Genomic DNA, 24,177 nt, shown 5'->3' on the forward strand with positions numbered 1-24,177 from the left:
AGATGTTTATTTTCCCAGGCCCTGGGAATTCAGAAATAACCCACTTGCTGCCAGGGCTTTGCCTCCTACCTTTGCAACGTCACTTACTCAACCTGCAGAAGCATAGCTGGAAGGGAAACTGCATTTCCCCACCTCTGACTTCTGTATCTCAGCATCGTTGTTACTCATCCATCAGGCCTGAGGGTGGGCAGTGCTACTTATCACTGCCTCTTACCCACTCTGATCTTGGCCACTGTCTTTGTGAGAGGAGATTTATCTCTGGTCCTGTCATCTCTCTTCAAATCCAAACAGAGAAATGTACAAAGTCTGCCCATGCTCACTGTAGTCTGAGCTGCTGAATATTCTTCCAGAGCCCTTTAGGATTTCTGTGCCCATACTTCTTTTTTTTTTTTTTTTAAACATCTTTATTGGAGTATAATTGCTTTACAATGGTGTGTTAGTTTCTGCTTTATAACAAAGTGAATCAGTTATACATATACATATGTTCCCATATCTCTTCCCTCTTGCGTCTCCCTCCCTCCCACCCTCCCTATCCCACCCCTCTAGGTGGTCACAAAGCACCGAGCTGATCTTGTGCTATGTGGCTGCTTCCCAGTAGCTATCTGTTTTACGTTTGGTAGTGTATATATGTTCATGCCACTCTCTCACTTTGTCCCAGCTTACCCTTCCCCCTCCCCATATCCTCAAGTCCATTCTCTAGTAGGTCTGTGTCTTTATTCCCGTCTTACCCCTAGGTTCATCAGAACAATTTTTTTTTTAGATTCCATATATATTGTTAGCATACAGTATTTGTCTTTCTCTTTCTGACTTAGTTCACTCTGTATGACAGACTCTAGGTCCATCCACCTCACTACAAATAACTCAATTCCATTTCTTTTTATGGCTGAGTAATATTCCATTGTATATATGTGTCACATCTTCTTTATCCCTTCATCTGTCGATGGACACTTAGGTTGCTTCCATGTCCTAGCTATTGTAAATAGAGCTGCAATGAACATTTTGGTACATGACTCTTTTTGAATTATGGTTTTCTCAGGGTATAGGCCCAGTACTGGGATTGCTGGGTCATATGGTAGTTCTATTTTTAGTTTTTTAAGGAACCTCCATACCGTTCTCCATAGTGGCTGTATCAATTTACATTCCCACCAACAGTGCAAGAGGGTTCCCTTTTCTCCACACCCTCTCCAGCATTTATTGTTTCTAGATTTTTTGATGATGGCCATTCTGACTGGTGTGAGATGATATCTCATTGTAGTTTTGATTTGCATTTCTCTAATGATTAATGATGTTGAGCATTTTTTCATGTGTTTGTTGGCAATCTGTATATCTTCTTTGGAGAAATGTCTATTCAGGTCTTCTGCCCATTTTTGGATTGGGTTGTTTGTTTTTTTTGTTATTGGGCTGCATGAGCTGCTTGTAAATTTTGGAGATTAATCCTTTGTCAATTGCTTCATTTGCAAATATTTTCTCCCATTCTGAGCGTTGTCTTTTGGTCTTGTTTATGGTTTCCTTTGCTGTGCAAAAGCTTTTAAGTTTCATTAGGTCCCATGTATTTATTTTTGTTTTTATTTCCATTTCTCTAGGAGGTGGGTCCAAAAGGATCTTGCTGTGATTTATGTCATAGAGTGTTCTGCCTATGTTTTCCTCTAAGAGTTTGATAGTGTCTGGTCTTACATTTAGGTCTTTAATCCATTTTGAGCTTATTTTTGTGTATGGTGTAAGGGAGTGTTCTAATTTCATTCTTTTACATGTAGCTGTCCAGTTTTCCCAGCACCACTTACTGAAGAGGCTGTCTTTTCTCCACTGTATATTCTTGCCTCCTTTATCAAAGATAAGGTGACCATATGTGCGTGGGTTTATCTCTGTGTGCCCATACTTCTGAATGTTCCATCTTCATTTTGTTGGTGGCAATGACAAATTTTCCCACATAACTTCCCTCTGTTCCCATTTTGGTTAGAAATTACTGTTAACTGAACACTGAGAATGGAAAATTCATAGAGGGGCAGCGTGAGAAAATAGGTTATTTACACTATTTCCAATTTCCCATAGTAAATCGAAATCATAATACAGGTAATCCAAAAAAATGAGTATTTTAATTTGAACATAGGTTTTTGCTTCGCTTGTTTGTACATCTGATTTCTGTCCTTATTTACGTATTGTAGTGGTTTTCAAATTTGAGTATGCATGGTCAACTAGGGAATTAGTTAAAATGCAGATTATTGGGTTCCTGCACCCCCCACTATGGCAGATTCACAGCAGTAGGTTTGACAGGGGCCTGAACACCTGCCTTGTCTCTGGTGCCCACATAGTCCTAATGGACTTCACCACTAATACCTTAAAAGATGTGGGAGGGCTGGTCTGAACTCAAGTTGGTTACAGTCAAAAGTCATCTGTATGTAATCCAGAAAGAACAAAACTGAGTCCAGGCTAATTGAAAGACTGCATTTAAATTTTTTTTTTTTTTATTTCAAAAGCAGAGCAATAAAGAGCTCTTCCAATCTGGTACACTTACCATGAGCTGGGTGCCACCTAAGCGTTTACCTAGACAACACATGATATGGGCAACAACTGTGGCTGCATACATTCTCTCCACCCCCATGTAAGGGCCACAGTGAGACTTACCTTGGCTCAGACATGTGTGTGGGATGGGAGGAGAACCTCGAAGTTCTGTCTGACTCTAGGTCTCCTGTTCTTACCATCAGATAGCTTCAGCCAAGCCTCTGTTAACTGAATTAGCCATTGACAATTTTTTTTAAATGTTCAATAAACAGAAAACATGGAGCATCCTTGGATCAAATGCTCAGGTCTAGGGAAAGCTGTTTGTTTTAAAGAGATTGTGTTAGGCTGTTAAGCTGTATTGTTACAGTTTCCTGGGCTGAATTTAGCCTAGAGAGTTAAAAGTATGCCAGCCTTGTGACTCACCACTGTGAAAACTGAGGGTGGGTGTGGACTGCGCCAGCAGTATCAGTAACATGAGTGAAGACTCTATACACCTTTTATATTCAGGCCTCTCACCACCGAAAGTTGTAAAGAAAAACCCACATAGCTCAATTCTGTGAAATACATTAAATATTCTGGAATAATTTGGCTCTTATTCACACATTGTCTGCTTTACTGTGGTGTAACCTTATTGCCCAGCCTAATGTGTGTGGGCTAATAATTCTTTCCCCACATGCATATCTCTAAATGTAACACATAGACAATAACATTTAGACATTTAAGTAGATGATTATATTACTGTCTCCCCCACTTAGACTGTGAGCTTCTTGTGGGCATTGTATCTGGTCATATTCATATCTGTAACTTCAGACCCCAGCACTTAACCCAGGAAGCATATGCATCAGTTAAGTTTTTGTCTATAAACAACATGCTGTAGCAAAGTCAATGATGTAAAGAAATAGAGATATAACATGAGGACTAAGTTCTATAGGAATTTGGAAAAGGGAGAAGTCTCTTTCAGTAGAAACATTAAGGCAAGGGAAGAACAAAGATACTAATATTCCTTGAGTGACTTCAGCATGGCAGGAATGTGCTGGGTAGGCTCCTTGTATGATCTTCACGTCAACCCCAGCCGCTTGTTCAAGGTCACGCAACTAGTAATGAGAACCCCAGAACGTCAGCCGCCATGGTCCTTTGGGGAAGTGGGAGGGGTAACCTGTGAACTGTACCCAAAATAATGGGTATCTTCTCCACTGGAAGCAATGAAATGTAGAAGAGTCTGGATGGAGAGAATAGCAATAGCATATGTGAAGGCACTGAAATGTGTTGAGAAATGTTAAGCGTTTCAATTTGGCCAAAGCCTGTGATATCTATGAGAGATTCCTGGAAGATGAGGCTGTCATGGTCAAATAGGTGGGGAGAGAATGGCAGTACTTGAGCACCATGTTGCAAAGTCTTTGCTGCCCCGCTCTTCTCCCCAGGCATTGTCAAGCCACTGAAGGTGGTTTTAAGCAAGAGACTTATTCCACGCAGGACTTATGTATTCCTATTCACAATAGTTTGGGAAGAGGAAAGTGTGAAGGAGAAGGGGTAGCCTGAACTAGGGTTGTGGCAGAGGGCCTTGAAGACAGGGAATTTGACATCTTCTTCTTCCTTCTCCCCCTCCCCTTCCCCCTCCTTCTTCTTTCTAAATCCATTGATTAGGCAAGAGTTGTTTAAAATTTTGGATGCTCTTTATATTTCTCCTATCTGTTACTAAATTAAATGTATGAAAGTATCTTTTTAAATTTGAAATAAAATTTCTCTCATATTTGGCAGTAAATAGTAAATAACTTTTTAACCTTAAAGTAGCAGAGTAATTAATCCAGTTTCTAAACTGGGCTTTCATGAAAGCCTATTGTCTTTCATGGAGATATCCACTTGACTTGAGGGGCCATAATCAAAAGAGAAGCCCAAAGAACTGGGCTTGATACTTCTACTGCTTTACACGCTGGACATTTGCTGATTTGAAATCTGCAGCTGAGACTCTGGTAAGGGGTAAGTGATACACCAATTTGGTAATCTCTCCAGGCTGGAAAGACAACAACTTGAGTTCAGGGATCATTAAGGATGAAGAGTACTGATAAACACTCTAGGCTTTTAGTTGGGACCATAAGAGTAAACTGAAAAAGACAAACTTTACAAAGGCTGAAGCCTGGCTTTGAATCAACTCAGCACTTGATTAAATTCTGTTAATCTGTCCCTACTTCAGCTAACTACAAGAAGGCAAATTATATTTTTTTCTGGAGGAAGATAACATAGTCAGAGGTTCAACTTATAAATAAAAATTTTCATACACAATTTCTCTGTTGAACAATCTAGTTATACAAAATATAAGAATTTTCATAAAACAAGGGAAAAACCAAACCCACAGAAGATCCAGATGTTGGAAATATTATACATGGACATTAAAGTATCTTTGAGTAATTTGTTCAAGAAATTACAGGAGAAGATGGAGAATTCAGAGAACTGGGAGGTATAAAAAGAACCAATTAGAAATTGTAGAACTGAAAATTCAATAATTGAAATTAAGAACTGAAAAGATGGTATACGGTTAACAGCAGACTCAATATAGCCGAAGGGAGAATTAGTGAACTGGATAATAGGTGGGAAAAATATCCATGCACACTAAAAAATATCTGTGGAAAAATATCCATGTATACCCATGCTGCAACACAGTATACAAAGGATAGAAAATACACAAAATACACAGAAGAGTATGAGAGATGGGCATGGTAAAGGGGTCTAGCAGAGATATAATTGGAATCTTGGAATGAGAGGAGATATATAATAAAGCAGAAGCTATATTTGAAAAGACAATTTCCAAAAGTTTTCCAAAACTGGTAAAAGAACTCAAGTGAATTATTTTAACATTGGAAAAAATCTATTAATGCAATTTCATATTAAAAAAAGAGGAAAATGATATAATTTTAATAGTTGTTTAAAAAAAGGCCTTTCATGAAAAATTTTAAGACAGAGTCCTGATTTTAAAAAAATCTTGGTGGGCTTCCCTGGAGGGCGCAGTGGTTAAGAATCCGCCTGCCAGGGTTCCCTCATGGTGCAGTGGTTGAGAGTCCGCCTGCTGATGCAGGGGACTTAGGTTCGTGCCCCGGTCTGGGACACTCCCATATGCCATGGAGCGGCTAGGCCCTTGAACTATGGCCACTGAGCCTGTGCGTCCAGAGCCCGTGCTCTGCAACGGGAGAGGCCACAACAGTGAGAGGCCCGCGTACTGCAAAAAAAAAAGAATCCGCCTTCCAATGCAGAGGACACAGGTTCAAGCCCTGGTCTGGGAAGATCCCACATGCTGTGGAGCAACTAAGCACATGCACCACAACTACTGAGCCTGCGCTCTAGAGCCTGCAAGCTACAACTACTGAGCACGCATACGACAACTACTGAAGCCCGTGCGCCTTGAGCCTGTGCTCTGAAACAAGAGAAGCTACTGCAATGAGAAGCCTGTGCACCGCAACAGAGTAGCCCCCGCTTGCCACAACTAGAGAAAGTCCGCGCTCAGCAGCAGAGATCCAGCGCAGCCAAAAATAAATAAATAAATAAATTTAAAAAAATAAAGAATCTTGGCAAACGAAGAATAGAAAGGAACTTTCTTATTCTGATTAAGGATATATAGAAAACAAAACAAAAACCTAATTCAAACATTAGACTTAAAGGTAAAATAACACTTTCCCATTCTCACCACTTCTATTCCACATTTTATTGTAGGTCCTAGCCAGTGCAGTAAGTCAAGAAAAATATAAAGATTAGAAGAAACAAAACTAACATCATAGATGACACAATAACACACATATAGAAATTTAAACATTTTATAGATAAAATATTAAAATTTATAGATAATTTAGCAGGGGCACTATTCAAAAAGTCAAGACAAAAATAAGTTTCATTTTTGTAAAGAAGAAACATTTAAAACATTAAAATTTTAAGTAGCATAATTAACAATAATATAAGAAATCTAATACCTAGGAGTAAATTTAATTGCACATGTGAGAGACATCTATGCAGAAAGCTATAAAACATTATTGAGAGAAAATGAAGAAGACACAAATAAATGGAGGGATATATGATGTTCATTGATTGGAAGACTCAATATTACATAAATGTGACAGTTCTCCCTAGTTTGTAGTATAGACTCAATGAGTCCAGTTCAAAATTCTAGCAGATTTCTGTGTGAGGGGCTAGAAATTGATGATCAGATTCTGAAACTTTTATGGAAAGAGCCAATCATAAACAAGACAACCTTGGAGAAGAGCTAAGTTGGGAGGACTTAATCCTAACAGATATTAAAAAAAAAACTTGTTATAAAGTAATTAAGGCTGGTATTAGGGCATGGGTAGACAAACTAGAGGAAAAGAGATTAAGGAGTCTAGAAACAGATTCACAGTTAATTTATGACAAAGGTTGTACTGCAGAACTGTGAGGTATGTTAACTGGATATCAATATGGGAAAGGTTGAATGTTGCCCCTTGCCTTATACCATACAGTAGAGTTTAGATACAATTTATAGATAATGGAATATTATTCAGTCATTGAAAAGGATGACATCTTGCCATTTGTGACACATGGATGGACCTCAAGAACACTGTGTTAAGTGAAATAAGTGAGACAGCAAAAGGCAAATACTGGATGACTGTATGAGCTGTCTTACATGTGGAATCTAAAAATAAGCAAACAAGCAAACAAACAAATCCCAAGCTCATAAATACAGGGGACAGGCTGGTGGTTGCTGGAGAAATGGTGGAGGGGGTCAGAAGGTACAAATGAAAACTAAGAAATGAGAGGTGGATACCAAACCTTCCCAGCTAAGTCCTGATACTTGACAATGGTTTAGTACTTCAGTGAACTGTGAAAATGACTTTGAACCATTTAAGTGTTTGTATTTTTTACATGTTCCTCCCTCTGCCAGGGTAAGAGTAAAAGCAAAAATTTACTCATTTTCTGTTGGGTTTTTTTTCCCACTAGAGGTTTTCTTTTCTTCCCGCTATTATAGTTTAAGTTTTATCCTGACAAATTCCAGGACCCTAGTCAAATTCTTTTTCTTTTTTAATGAAATTTGGTTGCATTACTTGATTGATAATAGCCCAAATGGACTCAGGCCACACAGCACCATAGAAAGAGGATGGTATGAAGACGGAAAGAACACCTGTGGACCTGCCAGAATTTAGTCTGTAGGTTGGCACGTAGATATCAGGATGTGGGGAGGATGTGGATGATGATGAGGACCAGCAAGCTTTGGGGCACTGTGCCCAGTGACAGCATAACAGGTGTGCCGGGGCGATGCAAGGTTGGAAGGCCCGGCACGTGGAAGCTGCTTCATGTTGTCTGTTCGGTTGCTGCCTCTGGTCTACGCTGCAGGTGGCCTTGGGAATCATCTCTCCAAAGAGCCCACAAGGAGATGCGCTGACATGGACGCACTCCAGAGGTTTGCCCAGAGGTGCTTCGAGAAGATGGACTGAGTGTTATTTTTTAAATCACTCAAGAGTTCTTCCCTTTGGAATACAGAATTTAGAAAGAGAGCAAAGGAAGAGTGAGAAATAATATGAGTATACAGCATATATCCAACGGAAGTGTTGAATACCAAAAAAACCGCCCAAGAATACCCACAACTCCAGTTCTACAGTCTCATGGTTGGAAAACATGATCTCCAGAGCCAGACTGCCCGAATTCCTATTCCACACCATCACCTGCTCTCTGTGATCAAGGGTCAGTGACTTACCTGCTGGCTCTCAGGTTCTCATCTCCAAGATGGGCCTCATAACAGTGATTGTGAGGATCCAATACCACGGTAATTTCCATAAAGCACTTAGAAGAACTCCCTACATACGTATTAACTGTTAGGATGATGGTGATGTAGAGAAGACCTAAGGCTTTTGAGGTAGGCTGCAGCGGGACCCAGGGTGAGTGGCCACAGCCAAGGTGGAAGAGATCTCTGACCATCAGCTCAAAGGGGAAAAAGGTCCTCAGTGGAGAAACCTGTTTGGACCCACATGGGGTGACTCCATTCCTCCTGCTAGAGACTTGCTGTGCCCCTGTGACAGCCATGGTTAGGCTGCTGCATACCAGTGTCCTTGGCTCCCAGGAGACTGTGAGCCCTTTGAGGACAGTGATTATGTTTTTTCAAGTATTATTTCTCCTGCAGTGCTGAGCACGATGTCTCATGGAGAGTTGTGCTCAGTAAAGGTTCGTCGAATTGGATGCTACTGAACGGAGGAGGGAGAGATTATTATTCGGGGCCTAACATGTGCCAGCACTTTTCTTTCAAAACAAGATTGTATTTTTACATTTTACTTTGAAATCATCCCTTCCCTTTTACAGAGGAGGTACTAGAGGCTCAAGGAACTCCACTCATTTGCCTGAGGTCATGTGGCTGGAAATGACTCTCTGAAATCCAGTGCCCTTTTCAGGCCATTCCCCTGTCCCCCAGGGCCTGGGGGACAGGCACAGAGAAAAGAGAGCAGGGCCTGGCTGGAGAGCAGAGCCCAGGGCTGCTGTCCTGAGAACGCGGGTGTCAGAAGCAGGTGCGTAGGTGGAAAGGGAGGGCTGAATCTTGATCTCTGCTGAAGCAGCAATGTCGTTTCAACTACAGTTTTTGAAAAATGCCAACGTATTCCTGTGGGATTTGCTGTAATTCATTTTTGCTCTCGTCTTCCACACTATTTATTTACCTAAGCCTTTGTTCTCTTTGAAAGTATTTGAGCCACATGTCATTCATTGTGTTAAAACCCTGGGCCCTTTATCCTGCTCAGGTTTTTTTTCCTCTCTCCAGCTGCTCTGCATAGCACTTAATTCTCTGACTCTCTGGCCTGACTCTTATCCGGCAGTAGGTCGCCTTACACTCCCACCCCCATTCTCCCAGGAATGGGGGCCAGGAAAGGAGGATCCAGCTTCAGACTCTGTTTTTCTTTTCTGTCTCCTTGTTGTCTAAAGCATGAGGCAAGGTTAGATCAATCAGTCTAGGTGTGGTGAAGCCCCGTGACCCTCCCCAGGGGAAATCCTAGCCCCATAGCAACTTGGCTGGTTTTGGCTCTGAGAGTGAATTCCAGGCTTTGAAGAATCTGTCAATGTTCAACTAACCCCACAAAACCTCTGGAAGTTTTTGATGGAACCGAAACTCACACCAACGGAGGAGGCCCTGAGCGTGGCATCAGAGGCTGGGGAGAGAGAGAGAGCCAGGGAGCCATCTAAGATCTTTTCCTCTGAAATTTCAGGCCTCTTCCCCGGGTTCAGGTGTCCTAAAGAATCTGTCTGAGCAAGTCCCATCTCCCCTTAGCATTTTCCTGAAGCCTCTCACTGGCCTGCTCTGTGTCTTTAAGGGGATTGTCAGGGTGTCTCATGCCTTTCTCACCTGCAAGGAACCTTCGGATAATTTTACGAACGAGACCATTTGTCTAGGGGCAAGAAAAGATTGCCGAAGGAAACCTAGTCCTGCTGTCCCCTGGGAGAAGTTGGATACTGATATTTATTTAGCAGTTCTTCTGTTTTGCCATATGTGTAGGGTGACCACGTATTACAACTTGCTCAGAACTTGGTTTGGTGCTTCCTGGGACACTGGGAGTACAGTACTAAAAGCAGGAGTAATGACCCTGTAAAAGTCTCACCTCACACCTGAGAAAAAAGAGGTGAGTTAGCATAAGGCAGGCTACACAGCACACTTGGGGTGGACCTGGGAATCCAGTACTATAAATTGTCTGACTTCAAGCCCTGAGCTTTGTCCAACCACGTTCTTCAGGATACAAGGTTGCATCTCCATCAGACTGCAGCCCAGCAGCTCGCATCATCTATTTCTCTCTCCTGTGTCTTTGTTTAACTGTCTCTTTTGTCTCCAGGGCTACCTGAACTGCCTTTCCTTTGCTATCCCCTTCCCCTGCTGACTGAGGAAGCTCCTGTCTCACCTCCTTCAGGAAGCCCTTCCTGACCATCCAAACTAGGTCAGGGGTCCTGGCTCCACGCTTTCATTAGTCGTATTCAGCTCTGAGTCACTGGTTGTTCCATACTGTCTTTTTTTTTTTTTTTTTTTGGCTGTGTTGGGTCTTCTTTGCTGTGTGCGGGCTTTCTCTAGTTGCAGTGAGCGGGGGCTACTCTTCACTGAGGTGTGTGGGTGCGTGGGCTCAGTAGTTGTGGCTTGCGGGCTCTAGAGCGCAGGCTCAGTAGTTGTGGCACACAGGCTTAGTTGCTCTGTGACATGTGGGATCTTCCAGGACCAGGGCTCGAACCTGTGTCCCCTGCATTGGCAGGCGGATTCTTAACCACTGTGCCACCAGGGAAGTCCCTCCATACTGTCCTTTTTTTTTTTTTTTTTTTTTTTGCGGTACACGGGCCTCTCACTGTTGTGGCCTCTCCCGTTGCGGAGCACAGGCTCTGGACGCACAGGCTCAGTGGCCATGGCTCACGGGCCCAGCCACTCCGTGGCATGTGGGATCCTTCTGGACCAGAGCACGAACCCGTGTCCCCTGCATCGGCAGGTGGACTGTCAACCACTGCGCCACCAGGGAAGCCCCATACTGTCTTATAAGTGTCTGCCTGTATAGCTTTCTACCACTCCTAGACTAGGATCTTGTAGAATAAAAGGAAACAACTTTCATCTTTAGAGTTCTAGCTCCTCACACAGTGCCTGGCTTATAATTGGGGGTCAATAAATAGCTGGTGAATTAATTAATTTATAAAACATCAGAAGACAACTGTGTGATTTAGAGTCACAGTTTGAGATCTATGTAAGGATTTATTCCATAAGATACCTTTGTGGTACTTGGACCAGTTCTCTTATTTTAATTTTTTTTTATAGTGTTGCAATGAACATTAGGGTGCATGTGTCTTTTTTTAATTTTAGAAAGTAAGTAATTTTTTGTGAGTTAACTTGGCTGTTTAGATTGACTTTCAACTTGACCCTTTACCATGTCTAATGCCTGCGAGTGAAAAATTGTCTTTTATGAGGTCACAGGTGAGAATGTCCAAGTAATCTAGAGGCTGTGTTGAGGTTAGGAAGAAAGGAATTTCTGAAATCAAGGTTTTGCTTTGTCTTTACTGTGGATTTTGCTAGTGTTCTCTGAGTCTCAGATTTCCAAGTTATTACCTATTAGCCTACCTTTGAGATTCAATCTTTCTGGGTAGAAGGGTGGAACAGAGTAGTGAGACCCAGTTATCTGAGGGTTTAGGCTTTGTTCTCTGACCCTCCCAAAGCTCTTGTATTGATGTCTGATGGGTGCAAGTCATGGATGAGTGTAGCACTTAGACAGAAATGACATTTGCCATCACCAAATTGAATTTCAGGATGAATGGTGCTACATGTTATCATGGCTTCAGGGATATAAACTGCTTTTGGTTTACTATCAACAATGTTTAAAATGTTAGCCTGGATCATTCCTACTACCTGTTACCCCATTTTCTTTATTCCCCTGAGCCCCCCATTATACTGTCATCATTTGTATACTCAAGGACAGAAAACAAATGTTCCAGTCAGTCTAAGTAAGCCCAAATCCCTCTGGCAAAGCACGCACCATGCTAAGAGGGAATGCCTGAACTGTCAGGCCAAGCTCTGCTCTTAACACCAAAGACAGAGTGGTCAAGTAATGACAAAAATGGCACAACTATATGGAGTAAACTATGATCCAGGTACCATTCTCCTCACCTCATCTTCACAATAGCCCTATGAGCTACATTCTATCATCATTCCGATTTTATAGATGAAGGAACTGAGGCCCAAGAAGGTTAAGTGGCTTAAGACTTGCAGCTTGCAGATTTGAAGTCAGGCAGTCTAATTCTAGAGCCCTCTTTGTTCACCATTATGCCCTAAATAGTGCAAATATCTAGTAAAGTCTGTTCGCATCTCATTTACACCAAGACCTTCCCTATTATGTTGCCAGTTCTGTGGTGGGGTGGAGTGTAGGGGACAGGGATGGTGGCAGTGTCAAGGAGTGTAAAATTTCTTTGTAGACTTTTTACTTAGGATTTTTTAAAAAGGTAAACCTACTTTAGGATTTAGGTTGGATGCATTCTAAATGGCATTTCTTTCAAAGCCAAGGTGATGCTTCATTAAACGCTGGGATCACAGAAATCGTTTCAGCTGTTTCACTCCCTTTCATTTGTTAGGATTGAGATGAACCCTTTGGGCTTGCTTTAGTGGATTATAACAATAAATCCTGAAAGAGATCTGAGTTCAGCTCTGCTGTTTGTGAGTGCTTAGAATTCTTATAAGTGGTTGTAAAGAAGGGAACTAGTTTCTGTAGCTCCATGAGATTTAAAGTTGGGTGGATCTGCGTGTGACACCATCCTCCCCACTGTAACTCTGGGAGACCTTGGACAAGTTCCTTGAACAACTTTTGGTCTCATTTTCGGAATTAGTAAAACAGTGTGATAATAACTACCTCTCAAGCTTGTTATAAGAATTTAATACAACAATATATGTAAAGTGTGAGGCACAAAGCAATCTTTCAATAATCAGAAGGACCACAGGACCTTTACTCTTTACCAGTGATTTTGACAATTCTAAACAAGGTGTGTTGTGAGTCTCCAGTAAAAGTTTTACCGTCACCCATGAGTTGTCCCTCAAAACTCTTCAGTGTCTTTCACTGTTAGGCATGTTTAAGACATGGAGTATTTGCCCGTGATTAAATCTCCTACCTTATCTAGAAAATGTCTTGTGTTTTCCTAGTACATGCCTTGTGCCACACACATTCATTCCTTTGTTTAACAACAACGACAAAAATTGGTGAGTCTGCCCTGGCCTCCGTCGGCTCACAGTATGGTAGAAGGAGACAGCTGTGCAAACAAATATGTTACAGATACAATGATAGAATCTGTACCATGTCAGAGGGTGGGACCTAAGGAAAGAGGCCTGGCCAGTTCTCTCTGGCTGGGGTGCCCAGGGGGATGGGGGAAGACACGGTCAGGAAAGGCTTCTGATGAAAGAGCTGGGCCTTCACCATGGAGTCCGTGTTCCCCAGGGAGATTGTTTGGGGATGGAGTGTACTGTGGAAAGAACATTCTAAGAAGAAGGAAGAACATGAGGAAATGTTCAGTGGCCTGGCCGAGCAAGGCCCATTCAGGAATAAGTAGGAAGTCTCTACACTTATGCCAAGCACTCCTGTAGGTCCCGGATTTCATAGTCCCATTTACTGAGTACTGGTAGGTCCCACATACATCTCACTGAATCCCTACAGCAATTTTGTAAAGTAAGTGTCGTTATCCAGAATCTTCAGATATGGAAGGTGAGGTTCTAGAGATCAAGGCATTTGCCCAAGGACATGTCAGTGGGGTTTGAGCCTAAGTCTGAAGACAATAATAGCAACAGTAATAAAAACAGCAAGGATTCCTGTAGTGCTAGGCACACTCTAACCAGCACTGTCCTATACAGCACCCACTAGCCACATGTGCCTACTGAAATTAATTAAAGTGGAAAATTCAGTTCCTCAGTTACACTAGCCACATTTCAAGGGCTCAGTTGCCACCTGTGTCTGCTGACTGCTCTATTGGAACACGCAGATAGAGAACATTTCCATCATCTCAGAATGTTCTCTGGACAGCATTGGTCTAAGCACTTTACATATGTTAACACATTTCATCCTTATAACAGTCCTATGAGGAGGATACTGTTATTCAAATTGTACAGATGTGAAAACTGAGGCATCAAAGGAGATAAGAAACTTAACCAAGGGCCCGTGATGAATGAGTCCAGGTTTTTAAGCACAGCAGTTTAATGCCAAACCCATATATTATTTTCTATATAAAATGAATGAATATTAGTCAAAAGAATAAACTCAGTATCTTCTTGTGTAGAGACTGGGGTTTGGTCCTCTTCAGAGAAAAGGCCTTTGATATGATTCTTACCATTCCGGGAGCTTACAGTTGTTGAAGCAGGCTTTGCATACTTGAGGCTTTGCATACATGAGGCTCCAGAGAGCCTTCTCCCCAGGGACCCTATAAACCTCTAGGCCAGCTTAGTCAAACAACTCATTTGATGCAATTTATCCGTCATTTCATTCCTCCAAACGGCTGATTCAAGAGTCTTAGGTAATGTTCAAAATCCTTCGTGTCCTTTTTTCCTTCAGAGAGGGTATCTGGGGTTGTTATTTTAAGAGCACCTTTTTCAAAATACCAATGCATCCAAAGCAGACCTTTTTTATTTTTCAAACATAGGGAAAAAACTTCAGACTAGGAGACTAAAAATCCCAGTTTGAGCCCTGCTTCTGCCTCCAAGTAGCTAAATAAACTTGAGTAAGTTACTTTACCTCTCTGAAATTCAGTTTCTTCAACTGTGATCTCAAAATAAAATAACACATGGGATTTTTTTAAAGCTACATGAACGGTACAGTGTTTAAGGATGCTTTGCAAGCTATAAAGTACTTTTTATAGCTATAAAGTATGAGATAATTATAGCACAAATGCTAGAGCTTGGGATGTTTTTCTTCTATATAACCTTTTAAAGTTTTCAAAGCAGTTGTGGCTTGATAAATTACAGGATAACCCACTCTTAATCATAACATTTGCAAAATCTCTTTCTTCTTTGACATAAATAGATATTCAATAAATGTTTGGCTGGAAGGATGGATGATTGGTAGATGGGGCAGAGAGAGGGAGATAGCACATAAAGGAAAAGAAGTTTTAATTTTTTCTTTTAATTTTGTGCTTTTAAAACATGTTCCTTGATAGGAACTGTGTTCCTGTATATGTGGAAGGGGAGGAGTCATTAAATAAAAGGCGCTGAATTGATTCATTGACTCAGTATGCTTGTTTTTCTACTGTTTGTTTTTCATTCAACAAAAAATTTACTAAGCAACTACCATTAGCTGGTCATTGTGCAAGTTTCAGGGAAAACCCAGTTGAACATCTCACAATTTTATTTATTTTTGGTGCCTATTTCTTCAGCTGCTAATTTTGCCCTTTAAACTTTCTGAGGAATGCTGAATTCACTGACACATGAACAGTCATGTGAAGGGCCCCAGCAGTGCTGAGGGCTGCGCTTATCAAAACCCCGTCTTAGGAATTGTTTCCTGATGTACACGTGAGGCCCATGATCCCTCTATGGATTGTGAAATGTGTTTATGCAGAAAGGAGAAAGCTCCTCCTCCCCTTTGTTGCTTTCCCTACTTTGGGCCTCTTTTCCCCGGGTCGGCCCCTCCGCACTCTATGTGGCCAAAGGAAAAATGAGATATGTCAGGGCTGGGATTCATGTGGTCTCACAGAGGCATCAGCCCTGCACCGCTCTTGGATCAGATCAGTTAGGCAGAGTGCAGAGAACCTCTCTGGAGGGGAAATTGGGCAAGACCTGCATCTCACCAGTGCTGTACCAGCCTGGCCTGAGGTTTTCTAAGTCTCCTCAGGACTTGAGAATATAGGACCTTGGGAGGGTTTTTTTTTTTCCTGCCCTCCTGTTTCCAGGCAAGGAGACAGTGGACTTGGTATTTAAAAAGAATCACTGTGTATATTATGTACTGAAAATGGCTGGAAAAGAACCTCAATTTGTGATCCAATTCTCTCTTTGTGGATGTGAGGGAGCAGTTTAGACTTTCAGGTGGTTTGTGGCAGAATCAGGGCTCAAACCCAGATCTTCATAAACCCACGGCTCTTGCTAAATGTTCCCTGGGGAACTGACACTTCCAAATATATTTCCTTTATATAAGACAGGTATCACTTCATAAAGTGAGGGATTCTAGAAAGAACATGGGTTTTAGGGTCAGACAGAACAAGGTCAAGGTGCCATATCCTGGCACTGGTCTTACATCTCTGTGACCTTGGGCAAGTTACTTTGCTTCTTCTGTGTATGTCGAAGGGAAGAAAGAATATTTATATTTCGTAGATGTTGCAAAGATTAAATGAGACAATATTTAAAGATTTTAATGCAGTATCCAGCCTATCCTAGCCATCTAACATGTTTTCTAAAAATGTGGGAAGAATACAACTGTCTCTTGAGAAAGAGTTCAGATGATATTGATAATATTGATGGTGATAGTGATGGTGGTAGTAGTGACATAGCAACCATTAATTAATCATTTAATTTTAAACATTCCCTCTGTATCAGAGCTACCAAGTGATACTGTTATCTTCTTCATTTTATAGCAGGTCTTTCTGTCTTCAAATTCCGTTCTTTTTTCATTGTAACATACTTGTTCCCAGATTTTAAGCCTGGTAATATCAACAATGAATCTGCTAACCAGAGAAGAAACAAAGAAATATTTTCCACAAATTTCTTTTTTCCCATGTTTAACCTTAACCCTTTCAGGATTGAAGTACCCTGTAAGACAAACTTTGTCCATGCTTTACATACGTGGGACCAATAAAGGCGGTCACCATCAGGAATTCCTTGAACTTACTTATAACACCGTGGACCCGCAATGGCCAGCCCCTTTTCTGTCAAGGATCTTAGGCTCAATATATTTAAGGCCACAATATTTTGAGATATGCAGATGAGTAAACATCGTCCACCTGGTTATTGGGTTTTTATCTTAGAGGGAAAACCTGAGACCCAGCAGTTCGGAATCAGACTACGTGGATGTGATTCCCAGCCCTGCTTCTGGTGAGCTGTGTGACCTTGGTTCAGTTACTTCTCATTTCTAAGCTTCAGTTTCCTCCTCTGTAAAAGGAGGATAATAATAACAGCAATCACATTCAGTGGTTGTAAGAATTAAATGAGACAGATGCAGAGAGAGAGCATGCAAATAGAGCTCAATTAAAATTATCTCATATCTAGGGTTTCTTCCTGTTCGAAAGCCTTTGTGCCCTGGGTGGGGAAATTTATCACCCAGGATTTCCCAAAAAATGTAAAGCACTCTTAAGTACATAGAAAAGAGGGAATTTAATACACAAAAATGGTGACCCAGTTATGAAGGAGCCGTGAAGGGCTATATTCCCTGTGAAGCAAGCCAGGGGTCAGCAGAATGGAAGCTACTGCCACCCCTATAGCTGGAGGAACATAGGAGGAGGTTGTGTGACCAGAGACGAGGGGCGGTGTGAACACAGACCAGGTGGGAGCATTGGTGGCCCTGTCAACAGAGCTGAAATCATGGAGGAGACGCAGACACCTGACACGGGGGAAGCGGGGGAGATGCACTCTGGCTCTCCAGTGCCTTCAGCCCTCAGACCTCCTGGCAGGGCTGACCTGGTGTCTGGGAACCATAGGCTGCAGGGGCAGCCCCACGATGCCGAGCAGAGCAGGGGACTTGGTGAAAACTTCAGGTTGCTTCCATGTCTTGGCTCTTGTAAGTAGTGCTACAATGAACATTGGGGTCCATGTATCCTTTCAGTTTATGGTTTTCTCCAGATATATGCCCAGGAGCGGGATTGCTGGGTCATATGGTAGTTCTATGTTTAGTTTTTAAAGAGTCTCCATACTGTTCTCCATAGTGGCTGTAGGCCCTGCAGTTTTTCTTGTCCCATCCTGATCCCTGCATTGAAATGCTCCATCTAGGTTTCTCCCTCCCTCCCACAGGACCGTGAGCATCCCGAGGACAGGGACTGTCATCTTATCCTCACAGCGTCAAGCACTAGTACTTTCACTTTCTACTCTATGCTGGCCACTGTGGTCGATGCTGGGGGACTAAGCACGTGGGTGAGACAGTGCCAGCTTCCTGCAGCTTTTATGATCAAAGGAGAGGCAGACGGGCTGCAGTAATTCTGTAAGTTACCAGTGTCTTGTATGCTAGCTAAGCCCAAGGGGGACTGGGAGCTGCGTCTTTCCTGGAGGAACAGGGAAGCCTTCCGAGGAAGTAATATTTGAGTTAGGAAGGAATTGGAGTTCACCTGGCAAAGAGGTTGGGGAATGGCATTTCAGGCAGAGGGCAGAGCGAATGCAAAGGTCTGGAGGTGGGAAGGAGCACTGGGGATTGGAGATGGAGAGCGGGGAGGCACAGCCCAAAGCCCATGGAGCCGGAGGGAGCTGTTCTCTCCCGCATCCGGCCTCTGTGCTCTGCCCTGATGCTTCCCACCTCCTGCCTGTGTCCTAGCTGGGAATGTTTGCATGTCTTCGGCTCCCACATCACACCCAGTATATCGTTTTATGTGTACAAAGTGCTCGTTGGATATTTGAATAAGTGGCAGACGACTCAAGGCTCTAAACGGTCTCTCTAACTCTCCCCTCGCATTTATAACTTCACTTGCCCAGCAAATATCAAGGAACACAATCTGTGTGGAGAAGCAGCCTGAGCTTATACCATTTATGGGAAACTCTCTGCCACCTGGCATTCTTTCAACAGAAACTCATTGTCAGTCACTCTATCCTTTATACCGAGAGTTCTGGGATGAGTAGTACTAAGAATGGTGAGCCAGAGATGCTGAGAAGATCCGGTCATCAGACGATTCTTTTGCCTTCGTTGAGATTGAAATGTGATGTGTTAAACCAGATTCCCTTCAGCCCTGCTGCGTACTAGCAGTGTGACCTTGCACGGGTCACTCCATCCATAGGTGGGCCTTCCTTCCTCCACTGATGTGTGGGGTTAATAATACCAACTTGACAGGCTTAATATAAAATGAGACTATACATATATATATATATTCAGCATGGCTCCTGGTAGTTCGAGAGCAAAAATCACTGATGGCTGTTGCTTTTATTATTCTAATTACAGTTACTATCATTATTCCAATGTTCGAGGCTGTACACTGAGGAGAGTAAAGCAAAAGCAGAACATGTTTCCCTGTTCCCCTGGCAGGCCAGTTATGCTCTTTTGGTTTCTGTTTGAGACTGGCCTACAGATGGAATGCTTTCTCCGTGTTGTTTGGTATAAAAAAAAAAGAGTATTTTATGTTTGTTTTAGTTTTCTTTCCTTCTTATTTTTTTTTAAGAGGATTTTGTTTTGTTTTGGTTTCTCACAGGAGTGATTGGAGCAGATGTGAGGGGGCATGGCCTCGCCTGTGAGGGACAGCCGGTGACGTCACGGCTGGCTATCATCTGTGGAACATCTTCTTGTCACATGGGGGTGAGTCTGCCCAGCAAGTGAGCGAGGGCGGGGCTACCACACTCCAGGGAGGACAGCCCGGCCAGGGAGGAGATTTGAGCTGTTGGCCCCTCCCCACCTCAGGTCCTTCCCTTCCTGCCGCCCCCCACCCCCGCGCTGTGTCTAGCCGAAAGCTCAGCCCTTCTTCCAACAGCCTTGCTTAGATTTGCCAGATCTTTTTCCAGGGGCCAAATTCTTAAAAAGTGTGAAAAGGGTTGAGTCTGCCTTTGACATCACCCTGGCCAGAGAGCCGAGGCGGAAGGGGTGAAATCGGATCCAGAGATGGCCAAACCTCGCTCCCAGACGATCTGTCCCTAATGGGTAGCTGAGTCTTCTCTGCACAGGGGTGTCTATTTTCCTTGGCCGCTGAGCTCTCTCTCAATCAATATAAATCCATCTCCCTGGGAGCAGTCTGATGATGTATAGAATTAGGCTGCATATCATGACTTCAAAAGAACACTGATAAGCAATTTTCACTTTGTTAATTTTTCTTCATGAATTAGTGGAAAGGCTTTCTCCAAGATTGCAGTTAAAATTTAGTGCCTGCCCTAAAATTTATATCTTCTTTAAATGCATGAGTCTGAAAGCATTCCATTTCGATAAGTACCCATTTCTACCATATTTTTATTTAAAAGTCGTTACTCTGTTAAACTAAGATGGACGATGGACGACTCCTTGGATTTTTCCCAGATGAGTAAAATAGAGGGGAGGGTGGGGGAGGAGGAGGAAGGCAAATGGGAGAGTAGCGGGGACATGCGTAAGGATTAGAGTGGGATCTGGGATACAGTCCAGGGCAGAATCTCTATGACGATGGAGGGACTTGTGAGCCATGAGAAACTGTGTTTAGTTACCGCAGGGACCAATGAGCCTTTTGTACCATGAAATATTTTGGTTGAGTAAATATTGATACCTTTACTTATCCAGTGATCCTCTGCTCTTGTGTCCGGGGCTGTGCTAAATCCTGGGGACGTAGGGATGACATAGGGCCTCCCATTGGTGAGATAGATGATGACAGGTATTACGGTACAAGGCCTCACAGTATAGATTCAGACTGAACTCGAGATACTGAGCATCTAGTATATGCAAGGCATGGTGGCAGGGGTTCTCACACGTTTCATAAAGATGATGGGGCCGCCCGACTGGTTTCCAGTCCCAGTTCCTCCACTTCCTAAGGATGGGCCCTCAAGCAAGGCACTTAACCCCTCTGGGCCCCAGATTCCTCATCTGTGAGATGTGGAGAGTTATAGTACCTGTCTCATAGTATTGCGAGGATGGATCGAGGTGACATTGCCAGGGTTAGCTGTCTGTCACTTGCACCGGTGTTGCTGGGCATAAGGGACACCGTGGCTGCCTGGGGAGGGTCCAGGATTAGGGACAACCTCCTAAAGGGACAGTAGTGCTGGACTTCTTGCACCCCCTCCAAACAAAATTTCCTTCTGTTTGTTTCCGTGGATGAACTCTTAGATGGAACTTCTTTAAGTTTAAAAGCCCTGGCCTCTTTCTTCCCCTCAGCAGCCCTATTGTAAGGCTTGGCTGTCACTGAAGGGAGAGATCTACGGAGGCCTAAGGCCGCCTTGAGCAGGAGGTGCCCACCAGGGCAGTCAGCCCTTATCTCCCCCGACATGAATCTACACTTGCTAGCTTGTCTTCACTGAACACTGTTTTAAACCTATTTAAATCACCTCCCATTTTCACAGGGACACATCTGATCCGGTTTCTCCTGTAAAGCCTAAATTTCAGGCATTTTTACCCCACTCAGTTCGGATTTATGAGCAAAAGCAAATCCATATGAATGTGAGTCTGTGACATCCCCATGTCTCAGTTTCCTGGTCTCTTAATGAAAATGATTCTGGCTTGTTGTACAGCATCCATTTTAGAAATTAAGCAACTAAGGCCTAGAAAAGGCCAATAATTTTCCCAAGGTCACCAAGCTATTCAGCTGGAGCTGAAAACTCAGGTCCAGCTCTGAGTCCCAAGTGCATCCCCCTCGGTGCCTTACTGTGTTGTGCATGATTATGATGTGTCCGTACAGGAGTGGAGAGAGCATGGGCTTCAGAGTCAGACGGGTGTAGGTTTGGACATCTGCTTATGTACTCTTTGGCCCTGTGACCTAAGGTGAGCTACTTAAGTTCTCTGGGCCTCAGATTCTTCATCCGTCACACTGAGGGTGAGGATGCCAGTCTTATGGGGTTTCTGGGTAACATGAATTATGTACGTACACCCGTAATACATAGTAGACACTCAGAAATTGTGGGGATTCTTATTACACTTTCCTAGTGATATAAAAGGCTCACATGAAGCAACTGTTGGGCTTTCACGAGTTTGATGGGCAGCTGCAGTTGGTTGCAATGAATGAAGGCCATAAAATGCCAGTTCATTGTGGTTGTGTCGTGCTGGAAATAAAGTCCCCACTCCCACCCCGCTTTGTACTTGGGAGTGGGAAGGGACCTTCTGGGCCGAGGGGATTAATCATCAGCTTTAATGTTATGTGGTGAGGGCGAGACTGTGGTCATGCTGGCGTCGGAAAATGCCTTTGATCTGGCTCAGGTGCTGGACACCCAGCACGCCAACAACAGTAACACCTCTGTGGGGTCTAGGAGACGTGCAGGGCTGAGGAAACGCTCCCAGGGAGGCTCAAGGACCCTCTTTGTTGTGGTTCTGGCAAATAAAACCGCCAACTATCAGGAAGAGTTCACCGAACAGAACACAGGGACCAGAGGGGTCTGTGGGCTCTTCAAAAAAGTGACTTCCAACTTGGTCTGAAGGATTCTCTTTCTTCCTGTCTGCTCACTGCTGATGTTTCTAATTCTGTAGGTTGATTGGGTCAAAATTCCCAGGAATATTTTGTATTTGATCTTGGTTGCTTCTTTCTAGTTCGCCTACAACGAAGGAATGAAGGAATGTAACAAAGTATTAGTACTTAGGAGTTGCCTTCCTTCACATCCCTGTTACTTCCAGGAATCTGGAGAAAAAACCTGAGGTTGAACATAAGCTTTACTAATCAGGCCTTTGATATTTTACAAGATACAAGTGTGGGCTGCACATTTATCTTCCTCGTAGATGATTTAATTCACAAGGGAAAAAAATACTGTTCTTTTTTTAACTGCATGAAAGCAGAGCTGCTTGTTCAGAGTTAATTACTACCAACTCACCAAAACCCAAGATCATACACAGCAGGGGTGAGCCAGAGGTTGAAAAGTCACAGGGTCAGATGGAGCTGATCCCTGCCATCGCTCCAGCACCCCTTTTCTCAAGCTGTCAAGTCAGGTTGTAACTTGGCAACTTGTCTTTAGTCAGCATGACAGATGGAGAGGGGAACGTGGGCAGGGGGTGGGGAAGACCGAAGAGGTAAGGTTTGAGCAGAACGATAGTTGGTAAGAGCTGGGAATTACATCTGTATCTTAAATCACTCAGAACTGAAGTTTTCTCAAAGTCTTAGATGAATGTAGTCATGGTGGTTCTCTATCATGCAGTGGGTGTGGAATTTCTAAAATAGGCTTTTACGCTGGCTTCACCACGTACTGTGTGAGTTTAGGTAAGATACTTTATCTTTCAGTACCTTAGTGTCTTCATCTATTATATGTGGGCAGTAGTATTTACCCAGAACGTTGTTTTGAGGATTAAATGAGGTAATCTTTGTAAGCAGCTTGGCACTGTACCTAGCACCATATACCAAATATGGTATTATTGTTAAAAATGATTCATTAGGGGCTTCCCTGGTGGCGCGGTGGTTGAGAGTCCGCCTGCCAATGCAGGGGACACGGGTTCGTGCCCCGGTCCGGGAAGATCCCACATGCCGCGGAGTGGCTGGGCCGGTGAGCCATGGCCGCTGAGCCTGCGCGTCCAGAGCCTGTGCTCTGCAACAGGAGAGGCCGCAACAGTGAGAGGCCCGCATACTGCAAAAAAAATAAAATAAAAAAAAGATTCATTAAAGCTAGAATGATCCATGTGACAATGGATTTGAATTAAAGACATCAGGATGAACTCAGGTTGAGCTTAATGTAGATTACAGATGGATACGTATAGAAATATTTACAGATGTGCAGGTACACAGGTTAGTAAACATACATGTATTTCCTAGCTGTGACAGCGGAGGGGGCCTAGAAACAAGGACACCCTAGCAGATAGTTGCTACAAGCACTCCTGGTGCCCAGATCTTGGTTTCTAATACCATTCTCCAATAAAAGGGTCAGGACTTCTTGGAGAAATGGTTGATCCTAGGACCAGGGCTGGAAATAGACAAGATGAGCCTAGAGTATCTTGTTGTAGCACCAGAAAGGAAGATAGTGCTCAAAACAAAACAAAGTAAAAACAAACCCCACCTCCCCCCAGACCCACAAACTGAAGGGATTATCAGGAGCCAACCAAGGGGGCTTCCAGTGACCAAAACTGTAACAATTTGAGCAGAATAATAAAGTGTATTGGAGTCTAACCCAAAGTGTAACATAAGTATTATGAGTCCATGCTTATATAAATAAATGAACAGAAGAGACAAATCTATCATGCAGAGAATTTATATAGATATTCCCCCCTTAAGGAAGTGGAGCATAACTTCCTATTCCTTCACAGCAAAGGAAACCATAAACAAAATGAAAAGACAACCCACAGAATGGGAGAAAATATTTGCAAATGACGTGATCGACAAGGGATTAGCCTTCGAAATTTACATACAGCTCCTGCAGCTCAATATCATCAAAACAAACCAATCAAAAAATCGGCAGAAGACCTAAATAGACATTTCTCCAAAGAAGACATACAGCTG

The 24,177-nt window shown here is 43.0% G+C and overlaps 1 protein-coding gene across 7 annotated transcripts in view; it reads left to right on the top strand.

Moving 5' to 3' along the window:
• The window catches only part of FGGY (FGGY carbohydrate kinase domain containing), a 430,315-nt gene that overhangs the window by 231,769 nt on the left and 174,369 nt on the right, over positions 1-24,177 (top strand). For 5 of the 7 annotated variants that reach the window (XM_060089872.1, XM_060089875.1, XM_060089874.1 and 2 more), the window contains one exon: positions 19,294-19,397. In XM_060089872.1, the coding sequence (XP_059945855.1) occupies positions 19,294-19,397 (104 nt within the window). Of the gene's footprint in view, positions 1-18,020; positions 18,102-18,789; positions 18,886-19,293; positions 19,398-24,177 lie in introns of those variants that run through there. The other 2 variants (XM_060089878.1, XM_060089879.1) reach the window with 2 other exon arrangements.

The sequence above is a fragment of the Mesoplodon densirostris genome, chromosome 2, assembly GCF_025265405.1.
Source record: "Mesoplodon densirostris isolate mMesDen1 chromosome 2, mMesDen1 primary haplotype, whole genome shotgun sequence".
NCBI lineage: Eukaryota > Metazoa > Chordata > Mammalia > Artiodactyla > Ziphiidae > Mesoplodon > Mesoplodon densirostris.